This window comes from Paroedura picta, chromosome 16, assembly GCF_049243985.1.
Source record: "Paroedura picta isolate Pp20150507F chromosome 16, Ppicta_v3.0, whole genome shotgun sequence".
Taxonomy (NCBI): domain Eukaryota; kingdom Metazoa; phylum Chordata; class Lepidosauria; order Squamata; family Gekkonidae; genus Paroedura; species Paroedura picta.
In genome coordinates, this window is record NC_135384.1 from 15,509,070 (window position 1) to 15,528,283 (window position 19,214).

Genomic DNA, 19,214 nt, shown 5'->3' on the forward strand with positions numbered 1-19,214 from the left:
TTTATTCCAAAAGGGGAGTGATAAATTTCATGTCATACATTTTATAAATCTCTTCATGCATTTCCTTCTGGCTTCCCTCACTTCCTTATTTCTTAGGCTGTATATCAGGGGATTGACCATTGGAATCAAGATTGTGTAAAAGAGGGAGACGATTTTCTTCATTTCTCTTAGGTTTCTGGATCTTGGTACCATGTAAACAAGCATGATTGTTCCATAATACAAGGCAATCATGGTGAGGTGAGAGGAACAGGTGGAGAAAGCCTTTCTCCTACCCGTGGTAGACGAGATTCTAAGGATAGAAACTATGATAAAAATATAAGAGGAAAGGATTAGGAGAAAGGGAGGCAGGGTGAACACACAGGCAGATATGAAGGACGAGAGTTCAAATGAATGGGTGTCACTACAGGAGATGGATCTAATCTCAGAACTAATATCACAAACATAATTGTCCATTTCATTAGGGCCACAAAAGGATAGCAAAGATATTTTCAAAGTCAAGCTTGTGCTGACTAAGACTCCACTGACCCAAGACACAGCTACAAGCTGAAGGCAAAACCTACCATTCATAAGAGTAGCATAATGGAGTGGTTTACAGATTGCTAAATACCTGTCATATGACATCATGGAGAGGAGGTAGCATTCAGTACCTCCCATACATGTGAAAATGAAAAATTGTATGAAACAGGCTTTGAAAGATATATTTCTTTCCCCTGTCCAGAGGTTTAGCAACATTTTAGGCAGGATGGTGGAACTGAAGCAGATTTCCAAGAAGGCCAAGTTTCCCAAGAAGAAGTACATAGGTGTGTGAAGGTGTTGAACCGTCACAACTAGCACAATAATGATAAAGTTCCCAGCCATGGTGGCCAAGTAGATCACTAAGAACAGCAGGAAGAGAAGAATCTGCAGTTTAGGGAGTCCTCCAAATCCCAACAGGATGAATTCAGTCACTGTTGTTTGATTTTGCTGATCTCTGTTTGCCATCATCATATCCTTGAGAAACAAAGAACATCACTTAGTATTGCAGAGCAAAAAGGGTGATAAGTTATTTGACAGCATTTTGAATTCAAAAGCAACTCTTGACAAAGGTATTCCCTGTGCAAGCACCGAGTCATGTCTGACCCTTGGGGTGACGCCCTCTAGCGTTTTCTTGGCAGACTCAATACGGGGTGGTTTGCCAGTGCCTTCCCCAGTCATTACCGTTTACCCCCCAGCAAGCTGGGTACTCATTTTACCAACCTTGGAAGGATGGAAGGCTGAGTCAACCCTGAGCCGGCTGCTGGGATTGAACTCCCAGCCTCAAGGGCAGAGCTTTCAGACTGCATATCTGCTGCCTTACCACTCTGTGCCACAAAGGCATGCCCATAATCAATATGAATTATATATATATATAATTGAAATTTACTGCAGGAGACTTGGGCAACAGATAGAATTTTTGCCTATGTTTCCCCAGAATGTACATCCCTGAGCAATGATTCCTCTGTTGGGTAGGTAGACCATGAGCTGAGATCTATTGTCTGGTCTCCATGAACCTAAAAATGAAATTATCTCAGTTTTCCAGCTGCTCTCTAATGGTCATCTTTCAGTCTGCTAACTTTTTGTTGCTTATCATTGTAGTATATGTTCCATTATCTCCCAATATGATGACACTGGGTGATAGATTGAATAAGTCGGATGCCTTTTTGGATCAAAGAATTAAGGTGACCATCACTTTACTCTATAATAAAAAGACTTACATGCAGTTTGAAACATAAAATAACGTGACAGTCATTTCAGGATAATTGTTTTGTGCAGGTAAAGAGACCCTTTGGCTTTTGAGAGAAACAAATGTATAGGAATGCAGAGGAATTGAAATGAAACCCCTAATATGTGTCTTTTCAGTGGTGTTCTTTGGAGGTTGGAGCACCTTTTTATGTTTTTAATTAGAAGATCAGTAATAATTTCAGTCACAGGAGAAGGTTGGGAATATTCGACTTACAGTTTATGTATGGTCAAAGAGAAGCCCAAAATACCAGTGGATAATGCCCTCGGCGAACAGAGATTTACATCTCAGCATGCATGCCACTAAACTGTGCGATCCAGATGGGTTTCTTGTCAGCTGTTGGTGCTGAGTTAGAAAGAAAATCCTCTACATTAAGTGTTTTAAAAACACTGCATTTCATTAATATTCTTTGGTATTTCTACTCGAGATTGATCCCTAGGACTTATGTATGGTAGTGGACTGCTAAGAACAATTTTTCAAGTGTCAAGTCTCTTGGAATAGACCTGAGTGGCCTTCTTAGCAGAATAAGATGCATAGGATAGGTTTCCAAGTTTCTGTGAATTTCATACTTTACTTTAAAAACAGGCAACTGAACTAGAGAAGAATACAAACATTGGGATTTGACCCACCTGAACTTTAGGTGAAACAGTGCTACACCCAGTCCCAGATCCTTTCACAAATGGTTATTACAAATTTTGCATCATTTGCTTGACAGTCCTCCACTCGATTTATACTGCATTTTCTACACTGCATGTGCCCAGCCCTTCTCGTTCAGTTCCCTTCCCTTCTTTAGATTCAAAATCTTCATCTCCACATTCTGCTTCTCACACATTAATACTTTCTATTGGAAATACTGAATTCATTATCTAATTCTGAACTACTGGCTTGATTCCTGTAGTTTTCTTACCTTGGCCCACTGAGCATATTTCTGTACAGTCTTTTAACTCTTGGAGTAACTGAGCTTCCAGATACACAAGTTTGTAGACTGCGTTAAAGCACTACTTCACCCTGAAAAATAGTTGTCAATTTCATTCAATTTTTTCCCATTTATTACCGTCCTCGACCAGTATGAAAACAGTAGCAGAAATGAAAAGGTTCTCTAAGTATGCTTTTACTTGGATCAGAGATACAAGTAAAAGGATCACAGTCACTGTACTGTAGGAATGCATACAGAATTACTTTAATCAGAGATATTTCAGCAATTAATCATTGTATAATTTCTTAGGAGAAATATTGTGTTTTAGGATGTATGTCTGTACCTGCCATTGAGTATGTCTGACTCTGCCATTCACTGACCAAATAGAATTATTGATGTTAATATTGTATTCCATTCCTGGAAGAAAAGCTAACAGGAAATTAATCACTTCTTTTCCTTCTTTCATTTGTTTTTTTTCTCTACCTTTGGATTGAACCCTAGTAATGACTTCCTTACCTTTCTCTGCTTCTTCCTAGCAGTTGTTTTTTGATGCTAAGGTTTATATCAGTCCATGAAAACATGTCTGTCTCTGTAGCATTATATGTATTCTACACTGATTTCCCATGACATTTATGATAATGAATGTTCTAATTCATAGACAAAGATGAGGCATTTGATGGACTATGTTTTACATAAAGGAGGGAAACCTTAGTTAGAAAACAAAAATATGCCATTTAATGCTCATCAGTCCAGGAAATCACAAGGAAATGTTTGAAAATATTTCTCTTCATCCTTATCTGGTTTTATATTTTCCCCACTTCATTCTACCAACTTATGATTAGCTAGAATTAAAACCCATTGTAGCTGATACAATGGGTGCTAGTGGGGGGGGGGAGGAAAATAGCAAAGAGAGAGGGAGGTAGAAAGGAAGAAAGTGATTAAGATAGAGAGAGCTTGGCATTGGGAAGAGGAAGGAGAGGGGTTGTCCAGTCTGTAAGGGCATAAGGTTGAATGTGTGTGTTGTGTGGGAGGTTGTGGTGGCATGGAGACAAATGAGGGCATGGATATGGATGGACACAGACTCAGTAAACCTTTATTGCCCTACACAAACAAAATCCAAGGAAACAAAATAGATTAAACAATAGTATGTTCCCACTCTTGCAAATATGAGTTATTTAATTGGAACATGCTTCCAAGGGCATTGGCTACCCTGGCAAGTTTTGTTGTTGTTGTTATGTGCGAAGTCGTGTCCGACCCATCGCGACCCCATGGACAATGATCCTCCAGGCCTTCCTGTCCTCTACCATTCCCCGGAGTCCATTTAAGTTTGCACCTACTGCTTCAGTGACTCCATCCATCCACCTCATTCTCTGTCGTCCCCTTCTTCTTTTGCCCTCGATCTCTCCCAGCATTAGGCTCTTCTCCAGGGAGTCCTTCCTTCTCATGAGGTGGCCAAAATATTTGAGTTTCATCTTCAGGATCTGGCCTTCTAAAGAGCAGTCAGGGCTGATCTCCTCTAGGACTGACTGGTTTGTTCGCCTTGCAGTCCAAGGGACTCGCAAGAGTCTTCTCCAGCACCAGAGTTCAAAAGCCTCAATTCTTTGACGCTCAGCCTTCCTTATGGTCCAACTTTCGCAGCCATACATTGCAACTGGGAAGACCATAGCCTTGACTAAACGCACTTTTGTTGGCAGGGTGATGTCTCTGCTTTTTAGGATGCTGTCTAGATTTGCCATAGCTTTCCTCCCCAGGAGCAAGCGTCTTTTAATTTCTTTGCTGCAGTCCCCATCTGCAGTGATCTTGGAGCCCAGGAAAATAAAATCTGTCACTATCTCCATTTCTTCCCCTTCTATTTGCCAGGAATTGAGAGGGCCGGATGCCATGATCTTTGTTTTCTTGATGTTGAGTTTCAAGCCAACTTTGGCACTCTCCTCCTTCACCCGCATCAACAGGCTCTTTAGTTCTTCTTCACTTTCTGCCATTAGAGTGGTATCATCTGCATATCTGAGGTTGTTGATATTTCTCCCTGCAATCTTGATCCCAATTTGTGACTCCTCTAATCCCGCATTTCTCATGATGTGCTCTGCATACAAGTTAAATAGGCAAGGCGACAGTATACAGCCTTGCCGAACTCCTTTCTCAATTTTGAACCAGTCAGTGATTCCATGTTCAGTTCTCACTGTTGCTTCTTGACCTGCATATAAATTTCTCAAGAGACAAATAAGATGTTCTGGTATTCCCATCTCTTTAAGAACTTGCCACAATTTGTTGTGCTCCACACAATCAAAGGCTTTAGCATAGTCAATGAAGCAGAAGTAGACGTTCTTCTGGTACTCCCTAGCTTTCTCCATGATCCAGCGTATGTTGGCAATTTGATCTCTAGTTCCTCTGCCTCTTCGAAATCCTGCCTGTACTTCTGGAAGTTCTCGGTCCACGTATTGCTGGAGCCTAGCTTGTAGGATTTTGAGCATAACTTTGCTAGCATGAGAAATTAGTGCGATGGTGCGGTAGTTTGAACATTCTTTGGCATTGCCCTTCTTTGGGATTGGAATGTAAACTGACCTTTTCCAATCCTGTGGCCATTGTTGAGTTTTCCAAATTTGCTGGCATATTGAGTGTAGCACTTTTACTGCATCGTCCTTTAAGATTTTGAATAGTTCAACTGGAATGCTGTCACTACCACTAGCTTTATTGTTGCTCAGACTTCCTAAGGCCCATTTGACTTCACATTCCAGGATGTCTGGCTCCAGGTCAGTAACTACCCCATTGTGGTCATCAGGGATGTTAAGCTCGCTCTTGTATAGTTCTTCTGTATAATTTTGCCACCTTTGTTTGATCTCTTCTGCTTCTGTGAGGTCCCTACCATTTTGGTCCCTTATCATACCCATCTTTGCATGAAACATTCTCTTCATATCTCCAATTTTCTTGAAAAGATCTCTGGTCCTCCCCATTCTATTGTTTTCTTCTATTTGTTTGCACTGTTCATTTAAGAAGGCATTCTTATCTCTTCTAGCTTTTCTCTGGAATTCTGCATTCAATTGGGTGTATCTTTCTCTTTCTCCCTTGCCTTTCACTTCCCTTCTCTCCTTAGCTATTTGTAAAGCTTCCTCAGACAGCCATTTTGATTTCTTGCATTTCTTTTTCTTTGGGATGGTTTTAGTTGCTACCTCTTGTACAATGTTGCGAACCTCCGTCCATAGTTCTTCAGGCACTCTGTCTATCAGATCTAATTCCTTAAATCTATTTGTCACCTCCACTGTGTATTCGTCAGGGATATGATTTAGTTCATACCTGAGTGGCCTAGTGCTTTTCCCTACTTTCTTCAATTTAAGCCTAAATTTTGCAACAAGAAGCTCATGATCTGAACCACAATCAGCTCCTGGTCTTGTTTTTATTGACTGGATAGAACTTTTCCATCTTTGGCTGCAGAGCACATAGTCAATCTGATTTCTGTGTTGACCGTCTGGTGATGTCCATGTGTAGAGTCGTCTCTTGGGTTGCTGGAAAAGAGTGTTTGCTATGACCATTGTATTCTCTTGACAAAATTCTACCAGCCTGTGCCCTGCTTCATTTTGTACTCCAAGGCCAAACTTGCCTGTTATCCCGGTTATCTTTTGGCTTCCTACTTTAGCATTCCAATCCCCCATGATGATAAGCACATCATTTTTGGGCGTTGCTTCTAGAAGGTGTTGTAGGGCTTCATAGAACTGATCAACTTCATCCTCTTCAGCAGCAGTGGTTGGGGCGTAGACCTGGATCACTGTGATGTTGAATGGTTTGCCTTGGATTCGAACTGAGATCATTCTGTCATTTTGGGGATTGTATCCAAGACTGCTTTTCCTACTCTCTTATAGATTATGAAGGCTACTCCATTTCTTCTGCGAGATTCTTGTCCACAGTAGTATACCTGATGGTCATCTGAATTAAATTCACCCATTCCTGTCCATTTTAGTTCACTGATTCCTAAAATGTCGATGTTCAGTCTTGTCATTTCTTGTTTAACCACGTCCAGCTTGCCTTGATTCATGGATCTGACGTTCCAGGTTCCTATGGAATAAAAATCTTTACAGCATCGGACTGTCTTTTCGCCACCAGTTACTTCCACAACTGAGCGTCCTTTCGGCTTTGGCCCAGCCGCTTCATTCATTCTGGCGCTACTCGTACTAGCCGTCTGCTCATCCCCAGTAGCATATTGGACACCTTCCGACCTGAGGGGCTCATCTTCCAGCGTCATATCGTTATGCCTATTGGAACTGTCCATAGAGTTTTCATGGCAAAGATACTGGAGTGGTTTGCCATTTCCTTCTCCAGTGGATCACCTTTTGTCAGAGCTCTCAGCTATGACCTGTCCGTCTTGGGTGGCCCTGCACGGCATAGCTCATAGCTTCACTGAACTACGCAAGCCCCCTTGCCACAACAAGGCAGCGATCCTTGAAGGGGGCTGGCAAGTTTAACGGGATCCTTTTCTGAAAGCATTAATTTGATGATGAGGGATTTAGAATTGACTTTGTAATTTAAATCCCCCAAATATGACTGGATTGAAGCTCTTTGGGGAGAGAAGCCTGGACACTCCAAAATAATATGTGGTAGTGTGTCCAGGACTTTACAGCCATGTAGACAGAGTCTTTTGGGGGCATGGGTATGGAGAGATGGGTATCAAGAACCTGTGGTTTGTAATGTTAGTTGGGTGTGGGAGAAGACTAATCTTTGGGAATTGTGGCATAGTGGTTACAGTTGAGCTTTCTAGAGCCATGTCTTCAGATATGTGAAGGGAAGATCAGACTGGAGACTCTTCTTAGGGGGAGATTAAATGACAACCAATTCCACCCAGTTCTGTGTTCAACCTCATTTCTTTTCTTGTATGAATTAGGTCACAGACACCACATGGGGTAGTCACAGTACACAGGTGTCTGTCCTGCTCCTTATCCCTCTGTGTGCATTTGTGGGCTTTTTCATGAGCAACGTTTCTTCCCTTGGTTCACGTACATGCTTTCACTTTGTGAAGTGCGCAAAAATCTCTCTTCTAGCATAGACAAGGATTGGGAGGGTTGTCCTTTGGTTTCCATGGCTACTCCAATTATTACCGTTTAGCTTGATTGGCATCCTCATAAGCCAAGAGTCGTGCTTCCTTTGGTTTCAATGGGAATGGCTTGTCCATGTCAGAGCTCATTGCGTTCTGTGGCTCTTGGTGGAAGAGGGTGAATGGGAGACATGTGTAGCTATTTTGGGAGTAGGAGACATACACAGCTATTTGGAAGGAGAGAATTTTGAGGCATAGGTGGGGGGTTTAGAGAGAAGGAGCACCTTCAGGGTTACCTGTGGGTCTTCAGGTGCTCATTTCTGGCTGGCATTTAAACTTTACCCCCCCTAAGAGGCTGATTGCCTGTCAGTTGAAGCCTTGCTGAGTGCAAGCAGATATCTTTGAAAACAGGGGGAGCTGGCCTTTGAAGGGGAGGTGGGTTTCCTGAAAACATTTTCTGCATTAACTCTCCTAATTTTCTTTCTGGAAATAGGGTGAAGGATCACAAATGCATCCTGATTCATATTTTACTTTTTCTACAAAGTGCTTTTGGGAGGGTGTGAGTAAAAGCCAGATCTGAATGTTTTCAAATGGATTCTCATGAATGCATATGATTTTTACATTGAAATGAAATGTCTTAGACTAAAAGCAACACCATAAAAGTCATGCATCCACAGCATCATGGTGCCACAGTGGGGGTAAAAACATAGTTAAAATACACGGATCCTCAATATTTTTGTATTAAGCCACCCCAAACTCACCATAAGATCACTTATCAATAGCCACAGTATACACCACAACTTTGTGACTACAGATCAGAGAATCTGACCAGATACTGATCTAGCAGAACCCAAATAAGACAATTTTCCTAGCTTTTCTTCATGGATATACAACTATACAGAAGATCAGTTGGGGCAGTATATGTGGACAACATTATGATATGAAAGTAAACTGCATGGGTTGGTTCCTAAAAATGAGGACAGGGATTCCCTAGAATTCGAACAAGACCGTGGCTCTGACTGCTGCTGGGCAAGGGAGGAGAGATAGGATATTTACTCCATAGAACAGCCATCTCTTAATGTATTGGGGATTTTGTGGGCTGGATAGTTTTATTCTTCTATTTTATTTGTTTTTTGTAAACCACCACATGACTTTGAAAGAAGCGGTATATAAGCCAACAAATAAATAAATAACGAAATAACGAAATAACGAAATAATGAAATAATGAAATAACAAAATAACGAAATAATGAAATGGATGCTTCCTTAATTCCACAGAACAGCCATCTTTTAATGTATTGGGGATTTTGTGGGTTGGGTAGTTTTATTCTTTTATTTTATTCTTTTACTGTAAACTGCCACGAGTCTTTGAGAGCAGCGGTATATAAGTAAAAATATACATAAATAAATAAATACGTACGTACATACAAGACAGGTAGTGTGCATGCTAGGAGATATGTGGTTAGATCCATGCTAAATTTTCCAGTGGCAGAATAGAAATTACATGGCTCCTTCCTCCCAGTTCAGACCACAGAACTCCACAGGGGTCACTGATAAATGGGAATTCAATGGGAATGATATTATCTCCTTTTGCAAAGCTTCTTCCGAATATTTCAGGAAGGAAAAATCCCTCCCAGATTTTTACAGCAAGAACAGCCTTACTGCATTTCCACTGATGGACCTGTCACTTTTCTTCCAAAAGGGGAGTGATAAATATCATGTTATACAGTTTATCAACCTCTTCATGCAGTGTCTTCTGGCCTCCCTCACTTCCTTATTTCTTAGGCTGTATATCAGGGGATTGACCATTGGAGCCAAGACTGTGTAAAAGAGAGAGAAGACTTTCTTCATTTCTCTTAGGTTTCTGGACCTTGGTACCATGTAAACAAGCATAAGTGTTCCATAATACAAGACAACCACACTGAGGTGAGAAGAACAGGTGGAGAAAGCCTTTCTCCTCCCCATGGTAGATGAGATTCTAAGGATAGAAACTATGATGAAAATGTAAGAGGAAAGGGTTAAGAGAAAGGGAGGCAGGGTGAACACACTCGCAAATATGAAGGATGAGAGTTCAAATAAATGAGTGTCACTACAGGAGACGTATCTAATATCAGAACTAATATCACAAAAATAATTGTCTATTACATTAGGGCCACAGAAGGATAGCCAGGATATTTTCAAAGTCAAGCTTGTGCTGACTAAGACTCCACTGACCCAAGACACAGCTACAAGCTGAAGACACAACCTGCCATTCATAAGAGTAGCATAATGGAGTGGTTTACAGATTGCTAAATACCTGTCATAAGACATCATGGAGAGGAGGTAGCATTCAGTACCTCCCACACATGTAAAAGTGAAAAACTGTATGAGGCAGGCTCTGAGAGATATATTTCTTTCCCCCATCCAGAGATTTAGCAACATTTTAGGCAGGATGGTGGAACTACAGCAGATTTCCAAGAAGGCCAAGTGTCCCAAGAAGAAGTACATGGGTGTGTGAAGGTGTTGAACCGTCACAACTAGCACAATAATCAGGAGGTTCCCAGCCATGGTGGCCAAGTAGATCACCAAGAACAGTAGGAAGAGAAGAATCTGCAGTTTAGGGAGTCCTCCAAATCCCAACAGGATGAATTCAGTCACTGTTGTTTGATTTTGCTGATCTCTGTTTGCCATCATCATATCCTTGAGAAACAAAGAATATCACTTAGTATTGCAGAGCAAAACGGGTGACAAGTTATTTGATAGCATTTTGAATTCAAAAGCAACTCTTGACAAAAGCATGCCCATAATCAATAACCCAACCATAATGTCACCAAGCAGTATATAGAAGGTGGCTATCATTCCCATAAACCTCCATACCAATCCACATATCAGGTAGTCATGCTATTGGAACTAGGGTAGTTATAGGTATAGAGTTTGATGAATAATGTGTCTGATCCAGTGGGGAGTTTATACACTTTACTGCAATTGATTGGGCTTTAAGAACAAATCCCCTACGTTTTGTATCAATCAATCAATCACTCAATCAATCAATCAATCAATATTTATGTACGGTAATTCAGACAAAAATTCAAATACATGCAATTAAAAACTAAGACAATTTAAAAAGAGAAAAAACAGTAATGGTATTATAATTTTTTTTAAAGATCTGGCGACATAAAAACTTCAAGCTGTTAGATGGAATATTTAAGACAGTTTAAGTTGCCAGTGACAATTGGCTCTTTGTACGTTTTGTAACTTTCCCCACACTTTTGATTGGTTTTTACTGCAAGAGATTTGGGCAACAGATGATATTTTTGCCAAGGTTTCCCCACAATATCCATCCCTGCTGACAAACATTCCTCTGCAGATAGAGCACAAACTGGTATCTATTGTCTGGCCTCTACTACCTTGCAAGTGAAAAGGTCTTAGCTTTCCAGCTTTCCCCCAGTGGCCTTCACCAGACAGCTAATTTTTAACTGCTTATTATTGTAGTACCCAGTATGCTCCACTGTTTCCCAATGTGACAATGCTGGGTATTAGTTGGACTCATTTTGAAGTCTTTTTGGATTAAGGAGTTAAAGCTACTGTGATGTTCACTTTGCTTTTCTGTAGAATAAAATATCAACTTTTCAGAATGTCTTACATGCAGTTTGAAAGATAAGATAATGTATTTTGATACTGAACCCAATGCAGCAGTAATTTCAGAATAAATTATTTTGTAAGGGGATAAAAACTCTGGGGCTTTTGAGAGTAGCAAAACATTTTGGAGGGGGGAAGGATTTTCAAGTAATGTGGAGATCAATAGACCTTTGAACATGCTCCATTGATGTCAATGGGATTTACTCACATGTCTATATTTACAGTAATGCAGAGGAATTTAAAAGTTGAACCCCAAATCACTGTCTTTTCAGTAGTGTACTTTGGAGGTTGGAGCACCTTGTTTTGTTTTATCAAGGGAACCACAATTAGAAGATCAGTAATAACTTCAGTCACAGGAGGACACTGGGAATGTTCTACTCACAGTTTATTTATGGGCACAGTGGAGCCCAAAATACCGGTGGATAATGCCCCAGGTGAATTGAGTTGTACATCTCAGAATACATGCCACAAAACTCTGCAATCCAGATGGGTATAGGCATTGGATCTTTAGACCTGTCTGAATGTTAAATGAAACAGTCCATCCCAGGTACTTCCATAAACAGTGATTAGAAATATTGCACCATTTTCCCCGTGTATAAATTGATTGACAGTTCCCCCCACTCTCCAATTTATACTGTATACATCCTTCAAAATGCATTTTCCACACTGGATGCATCCAGCCCTTCTAGTTCAGTTCCCTTCCCTTCTTTAGTTTCATCCTCCCTACTGCATTGTGCTGCTTATAGAGTCATAGAATCATAGAATCAAAGAGTTGGAAGGGGCCATACAGACCATCTAGTCTAACCCCCTGCTTAACGCAGGATCAGCCCAAAGCATCCTAAAGCAATGTGCTTCTTACACATTAATACCTGCTATTGGAAATACTAAATTCATTATCTAATTCTGAACTACTGACCTGATCTCTGTAGTTTTCTTACCTTGGCCCATTTAGCATCTTTATGTGGAGTTCTTTATCTCTTGAGGTAACTGAGCTTCCAAAAATGTAAGTTCTGAGACTGTGTTAAACACTACCTCTCCATGCCAAATAGTTGACTAAGTACGCTTCATATGGATCACATTCCATGTATGTTATGAATGCGTGCAGAATTACTGTAACCATAGACATTTCACCAGTTAATCATTGTATAATTCCTAAGAAGCAGAAATGCTGAATCCAAAGATGTATTTGTGTATCCGGCATTGAGGAAGAATTCACAGTTCTTCTAATGGGCACTGCTCTTGAGCAGAGTCCTTTGCATATTTCAGACACTAAGTGCAGTCTTTCCATCACATTTTTATTGGCAAAAAGTCTGATCACCTAACTTGGTGATAACACAGGAGAATAAAACTGTCACACATCTGTGTGAAATCCATATAATCCCACCCAAATCTTGGGAAATAAACAACAAGGGTACTTCTCTTCCTGCAAACATACAGGATATTCAGAATTATTGATGCTGGTATGATATTGTATGACATCCCCAGAAGAAAAACTAACATGTAATGTAATTAATCACTTATCTTCCTTATTCTTTCCTCTCTTTCTTCTCAATGTTTGGATTCTACCCTGAGAAGAACCTCCTTACCTTTATCTGTTCCTTTCCAGCAGTTCTGTTTTCTTAATGCTAAGGTTTACATCAATCCATAATAACATATATGTCTCTGTAGAGTTATTTGTATTTTACCCTGAGGTGGAAAATGTCCCTTGACATTTCTGATAATGAATGTTTTAATCTGTAATCAATTATAAGGTGTTTCAGGAATTAAGTTGTACATAAGGGAGTGAAACCTTACTTATGCAAGAAAAATAACTTTTTCAATGCTCAGCAGTTCAATAAAACACAAAGAAATATCTGTATCTTGTTCATTATTCAGCTTCTCTGTTTTCCCCATCTCATTCTACCAGCCTATTATTAATTAATGTCTCTTTCCTATGCATATCACCTATATGCATTTGGTACATTTTGATGATCTTTGCTTGTTAATATTGAGAAAAGTAGAATGAATGAATGAATGAATGAATGAATTTTTTTGTTTGCTTGTTTGTTTATTTTATTACCTTCTAAAGAAATGTAGCTTGCAGAACCTCTAAAAGGCCAACATAATGGAAGATTTCCTGACAAGTTCAGGAAGAACACTTTACAAAATAGGAGCCACTGCAGTCAATAATCAGGAATGACCTGTAAGGATAGCCAAACTATCACTGGCATGCCCTGGGAATTACCATACCTAGATACCAGAAATGGGGAATTTCATCAAGGGAAAGAGATGTTCATGTCTTTGACATAGACCTAGCTGGTGACAATATGCACTTTCATTGTTCAAGGACTCAGTGTCTAAAGATCTCTGCATGCTTACTATATATACTTAGTAAATCCTACTTACATCCCAGCTGCTCCATTGGAGCATTTTACCACAGTAGTAAAAGTGGGTCCAGAAGTGAAAGCGGTAATAGGAGAATAGTATTACCAGAAATGCACACACATGTCCAAGACATGAGTTTATGAGCAGTGGGGAATTGCTTTGCAAGAGGTTGGTAGCATTAAGGTTCATTTGCCAATGTTTACAAGTTGATTACACCTTTTAGAACTCAAGGCAGACAACAGGTAGTTATAGTAAAATAACAAGTAATCTTTATTAGAAGGAAAATAATAAAAAGAAATAGACAAACATATATATGACACACTAACAGTTAAGCGGGTAGGAAAATAAAAAGGGGGAAAGGATTGCAATCACTATATTTACCAGTCCTGGAGAGGGTAGAGGCAGAGACATGACCAGTGCGTAGGGTGATCTGAATGGACCCGAATCAGAAGCACATTTTGGCTTGGCAAAACCAGAGTTTATATATGTTTTTTGGAAAGGGGGTCATGCTGGATTCATGGTGGGGGCATGATAGGGGCCAGTTGAGCGCATGATGGAATTTTCCATCAGTAGGAAGTTGGGAAATGCCCTGGCTGGGTCTGGAGATGAGTGTTAATGGGCTCAAATAAAGGAAACCATCATGTCTCAATGGATCTAACTGTTGGGTTGGGAGAGAAATTTCCTTTGGCAGATTGACTTAGAGTGAGTCAGAGGTGAGAGACAAAGGAAATTGCCTAGAAGCCTGTAGGCAAACATGACTTTGCCAGCCACTTGATCAGCAATACAATAGGTGAGGGGAGGAGAGCAAAATGTGTTTCAGTTTGCAGCTATCATATTGAATCTGTGACTAAGAATAAGCTGGGGATGTGTCTGACCCTGCTGAGTCCTGGCAGACTCTAATAGTGTCTCGACTAAGCCTAGATTATTGAGGGGTTCCACTGGTTGTTGGGGACAGTATGCCAGCCCTGCCAAACATATTGGCCTTTGTTCTTCTCATGCATGCACGCCTGCATGATTAATGTTCTGACAGGAAATGCTCTGGATGACTGAGAGTAGACTGTCTAGTACCAGGACTTGTCTCATATTGCTATGGCATATTATGAACTATTATGATCCACAATCTCACAGTGGTGACAGCAAGAAGGCCTGCAGAACTGCATTATTTTAAGAAAGTGTATTTAAATTTAGAACTTGAGGGATGTTTTCCTAATATTAGTATGCAGTTCTGGAAACCCAGACTCTGGGAGGGCAGGGGAGGACCCATCTGTACTCTTGAGAGTAAATACTATAAAATAATCTCAGAAATGACATGTCCCCTTCCTGCCACTCTGGAGCAAGGTAGTCCAGAATATCCATCTTCCCAGGCATTCAAAAAGCCAAGGCTGGATTTCCCATCCCACTCTTCCCGTTCCTCCAGCAATCACAGAATCATAGAATCATAGAGTTGGAAGGGGCCACACAGGCCGTCTAGTCCAACCCCCTGCTCAACGCAGGATCAGCCCTAAGCATCCTAAAGCATCCAAGAAAAGTGTGCATCCAACCTTTGCTTGAAGACTGCCAATCCCTATGGCAATTCCGAAAACTGGATACTGAGTCTTGGGAGAGCCATAGAAAATGCCACAGAGAGCTACAATAAAAACAAGAACTTGTCGGAAGACCTTTATTTGCATACCAAAGAAAAGAAATATATAACACAAAGCATTGATTATTTTACAGTTATGAGTCCTCATAGCCAGTTGTAGAAACCTGGCAACCAATTCAATTACTAGAGAGGGGGGGGGGGGTTGTTGCCTAGTAAGAAAGTGATCCTAGCCTCATCATCAAATCTGTGTCATTAACAAAGGACTGGCCTGATGAGCTATCCATGAATAATGGCATTGAGTGGACGAAAGAAAAACACTTGTAAGATGGTTTCAGCACTGCCAGAATTACCGGGACAGACACTTTCAGAACAGGGCATTGACTAAAATCTCCCTAGGCATACAGCAGAGGGGAGAATGTTAAATCTTGCCAACATAAGTGTTCACCACAATTGGGGGGCTATTGCATAAAACAAAAAATTAAAGTTGTTTTATGGATATGATCCAACCAGCTTGTCCCATGGTGGAAAAGGGAAATCAACACATACACACACTATAGACTTGCATAGATATTTCTAGACTGACTGATTGATTCACTTGTTAGTCTGCCTTTCCTGATGAAATATAAGGCAGATTACAAAGCCACAATGCAAAAGAACCAATATAAGATGTGTAATAATAAACACTGAAATAGAGGTGGATTACAAAGTGAGAAAACAATGTCCTTGTTGACTTTGGATGCTGATATTTCCAAGGCACTCTTAATTAACTGCTTCCCATTTATGCCTAGTTGCGTTGATGCTGGCCCCTGCACGCTACTCATAGATGAGCTGGGAAGAGAAAACTGGGCTAAAAGGCAGGATCAATATAGATCTTAAAACATTGTCAATGATGTGGCATCCAATATTCCGATCAGTCTTTTCTACCTCAGCTTTCAAGCAACCACATTATTCACGGAGATATGCATAGTCATCAACACAACATACAGAATTATTTACTGGTATCTCTGCATAGGACTACCGTGTCATTCAGTTATCATTTCCAGATTGGGAGTGGGAAATGCCTCACTGTCAGATATGCTGAAAAGGCTCTTAACTTCCTTCTCAAGGCTTCTTTTACTTCCATGTTACGTAGGCTATATATGAGGGGATTAACCATGGGGGTCATCACTGTGTAGCAGAGGGAGAAGACTTTCTTCACTTCCTTTAGGTCTTTGGCTCTTGGTAGCAGATAGACAAGCATCAGTGTTCCATAATACAAGGCAACCACTGTGAGGTGAGAGGAGCAGGCGGAGAAAGCCTTTTGCCTCCCAGTGGTGGATGACATCCTGAAGATAGACACTATGATGGATATGTAAGAGGACAGGGTGAGTAGAAAGGGAGGCAGGGTGAACGTACAAGTAAATATGAATGCTGACAGTTCAAAGGAAGCAGTGTCACTACATGAGAGATACCTTATGTCAGGAATAACATCACAAAAATAGTGATCAATCTCATTCGGACCACAGAAGGATAGCCATGAGAGTTGCAAAGTCAAGCTTGTGCTAACCAGAACGCCACTCACCCACGACACAGCAGCTAATTGGAAACTCAATCTACTGTTCATTAGAACTGCATAATGAAGTGGTTTACAGATTGCTAAATACCTGTCATAAGACATCATGGAGAGGAGGTAACATTCAGTACCTCCCAGGCAAGCAAAGATGAAAAACTGTGCAAAACAAGAATCGAAAGACATATATTTTTCCCCAGTCAATAGGCTTGACAACATGGTAGGTAAAACTGTAGAGCTACAAAAAGATTCCAGGAAAGACAGATTTCCCAGGAAGAAGTACATGGGGGTGTGAAGGTGTCAGTCAGCCGCAACTAGCACAATAATCAGAAGATTACCAGCCATGGTTACCAAGTAGATTGATAAGAATAGCAGGAAGAGAGGAGTCCGCAGCTTTGGAAGATCTCCAAATCCCAAGAGTATGAATTTGGAAACAGTTGTATGGTTTGACTGTAAATTCTCTGCCATGTGTCCATCTAGAGAAAGCAAAACTGATATTGTAACAACTGGGATAAAAAACTGAGATGCCTTATACAGGCAGGAGTCTGAGGTAAATATTGCCTAGTTCTGTCAGAATGAAGATTACTTCTTTGCCCAATGTGCCTTCAAATTTTGTTTAGTTGCAACAAGCGTGAAGTCAAGGAGGAAATACTATTCTCCTGCTCAAACAAGCAGGAGCAATCCTGAATCTGTTATAGGATCTATAACACAGGTCATTTCCCATGCTTTGGGAAGTCCCAGAGATACCTGGGGTATAGTCAATTTTTTCACCATCTTTCCCAATTTCCTTCATACAGTCCCTATCCCATGTGGCTGATAACACTATTGTCCTCATACACTGTAGGGGTGATCAAAGGGTATGCCTCTTTCTTTTTTGTGCAATGGAAAAGCTGCCTGGATTTCAACAATTGCATCCTTCCCAACCCCCTGCCCCCCATACCCAAGAACTTCAATCACTTATTACCTTTTTGTTGCTGGATCACTGAATAACAGAATTTTTTTCCCTCAGTACGTTAATATAGTCTGCTGTTCAATTATACTTGGTTCTCTGCTGGATATTTGTTTATATTTTTCACAAAGCAAGAAAATCTCCCTTGATGGTTCTTATAACTAATGTTATATGAAGAAGGGAAATCACAAGCACATACATTCTTTTTCCAAGGGAATTTAAGCCACCATCTACCCAGTTCCCATGGGCTATCTGTATTCATTTATTGCAACAAAAATAATCAACAAGAGTCTTTCCACACCTTAAAGACATTCATTTTTTTATTTTAACATGAGCTTTTGGGGACTAGCATCCACTTCCACAGAAATTTACATTTGAATAAAAATGTGTTATTCCTTAAGCTTTCATGAGACTGTTTTAATTTAAGGGCTCAGGGCTCTGAGGAGATCGGAGCCCTGCCCAAACTTCCACACTCCTGCAGGGCCTGCAAAAGGGAGCTCTTCCAACAGGCATTCGCTGGAGGCCGACCGACTTGAAACATCTGCTGGTCCCCCCAGATGCCCCCACGTGACTGAAATAATTGACCTCTCAATGTTGCTGTTATCTGTTATTATATTATTAATGATGTATTGTAATGTTTTAAGGTTTTACTGAAAGTTGTTTTGATGTTACAGCCTGTGTAACGTTCCATGAAAGTTATATAATGTTCAATGTAAACCGCCCAGAGCCGAAAAGAATGGGCGGTATAGAAATCCAAATAAATAAATAAATAAGCCAAACCATGTATGTGGGCCAGGAGAGGCTAATTCACTTGAGTGGAGCTATTCTGAACTCAATTGTTTTTGCTACTGCAAAGTATTTGACCTATTGAACATTTTGAGCTGGAGCCCTTGAATACCATCATATTTTGCTACTGGAAAATGTAATGAGAGATCTCCCCCCATCTAACCATAGTAAGGTTTTCTCTGCATTCTGTTCCCCTTGAACTACTTTTTAATTAGAAGAATTTCTAAAATGAATTCCAGAAGTGAATTCTACAGGGTTTCCAGTTCTTTTTTTCCTCACAGTTTCACTTCTATATAATATACACGTCTACACTGGTAAATTTTTAATAAATGTTTTAATATATTTTTAAATAAAATCCTCATACATGGAAATGAAACAGGTGGTGCAAATGTTAACCTAAATGTTCTTAATTTGTGGAGGGAATTAAGTAAGCAAGAGAGGGCTAATACAGTAAGACCTATTGCCAATGTTTATGAGGTAATTCCTTTAGGAATCCAAGGCAGACAACAGATATTAAAAAGAATTCAGTTTTTATTAAGACAAATAATGAACTGGACTAACACATATGCGATTACACTTGCACAAGGAGGAACAAAGAGAAGGATATGGCTTGAAATGGAGGACATATCCCCATTTTTTTTTCATACATTCCTGTCAGGCTTAAATTGCCCC

The 19,214-nt window shown here is 40.3% G+C and overlaps 2 protein-coding genes and 1 pseudogene across 2 annotated transcripts; all 3 read right to left on the minus strand.

The window, feature by feature from the left end:
* Nucleotides 1–27: 27 nt before the first annotated feature.
* On the minus strand, nucleotides 28–7,845 carry LOC143825483 (olfactory receptor 10A7-like). Its single transcript, XM_077313512.1, has 5 exons — nucleotides 7,760–7,845; nucleotides 2,814–2,914; nucleotides 2,667–2,720; nucleotides 2,494–2,579; nucleotides 28–990 (listed from the first exon to the last, which is right to left on the minus strand). Exons 1-5 carry the CDS (start codon nucleotides 7,843–7,845, stop codon nucleotides 28–30), a joined length of 1,290 nt encoding a protein of 429 aa, XP_077169627.1.
* Nucleotides 7,846–9,410: 1,565 nt separating this feature from the next.
* LOC143825485 (olfactory receptor 11L1-like) lies at nucleotides 9,411–10,364 on the minus strand. The gene has a single exon (XM_077313513.1). The coding sequence runs from the start codon at nucleotides 10,362–10,364 to the stop codon at nucleotides 9,411–9,413; it is 954 nt and encodes a 317-aa protein (XP_077169628.1).
* A 5,927-nt stretch (nucleotides 10,365–16,291) lies between these two features.
* Nucleotides 16,292–17,275, minus strand: LOC143825486 (olfactory receptor 10A7-like; annotated as a pseudogene).
* Nucleotides 17,276–19,214: the final 1,939 nt, after the last annotated feature.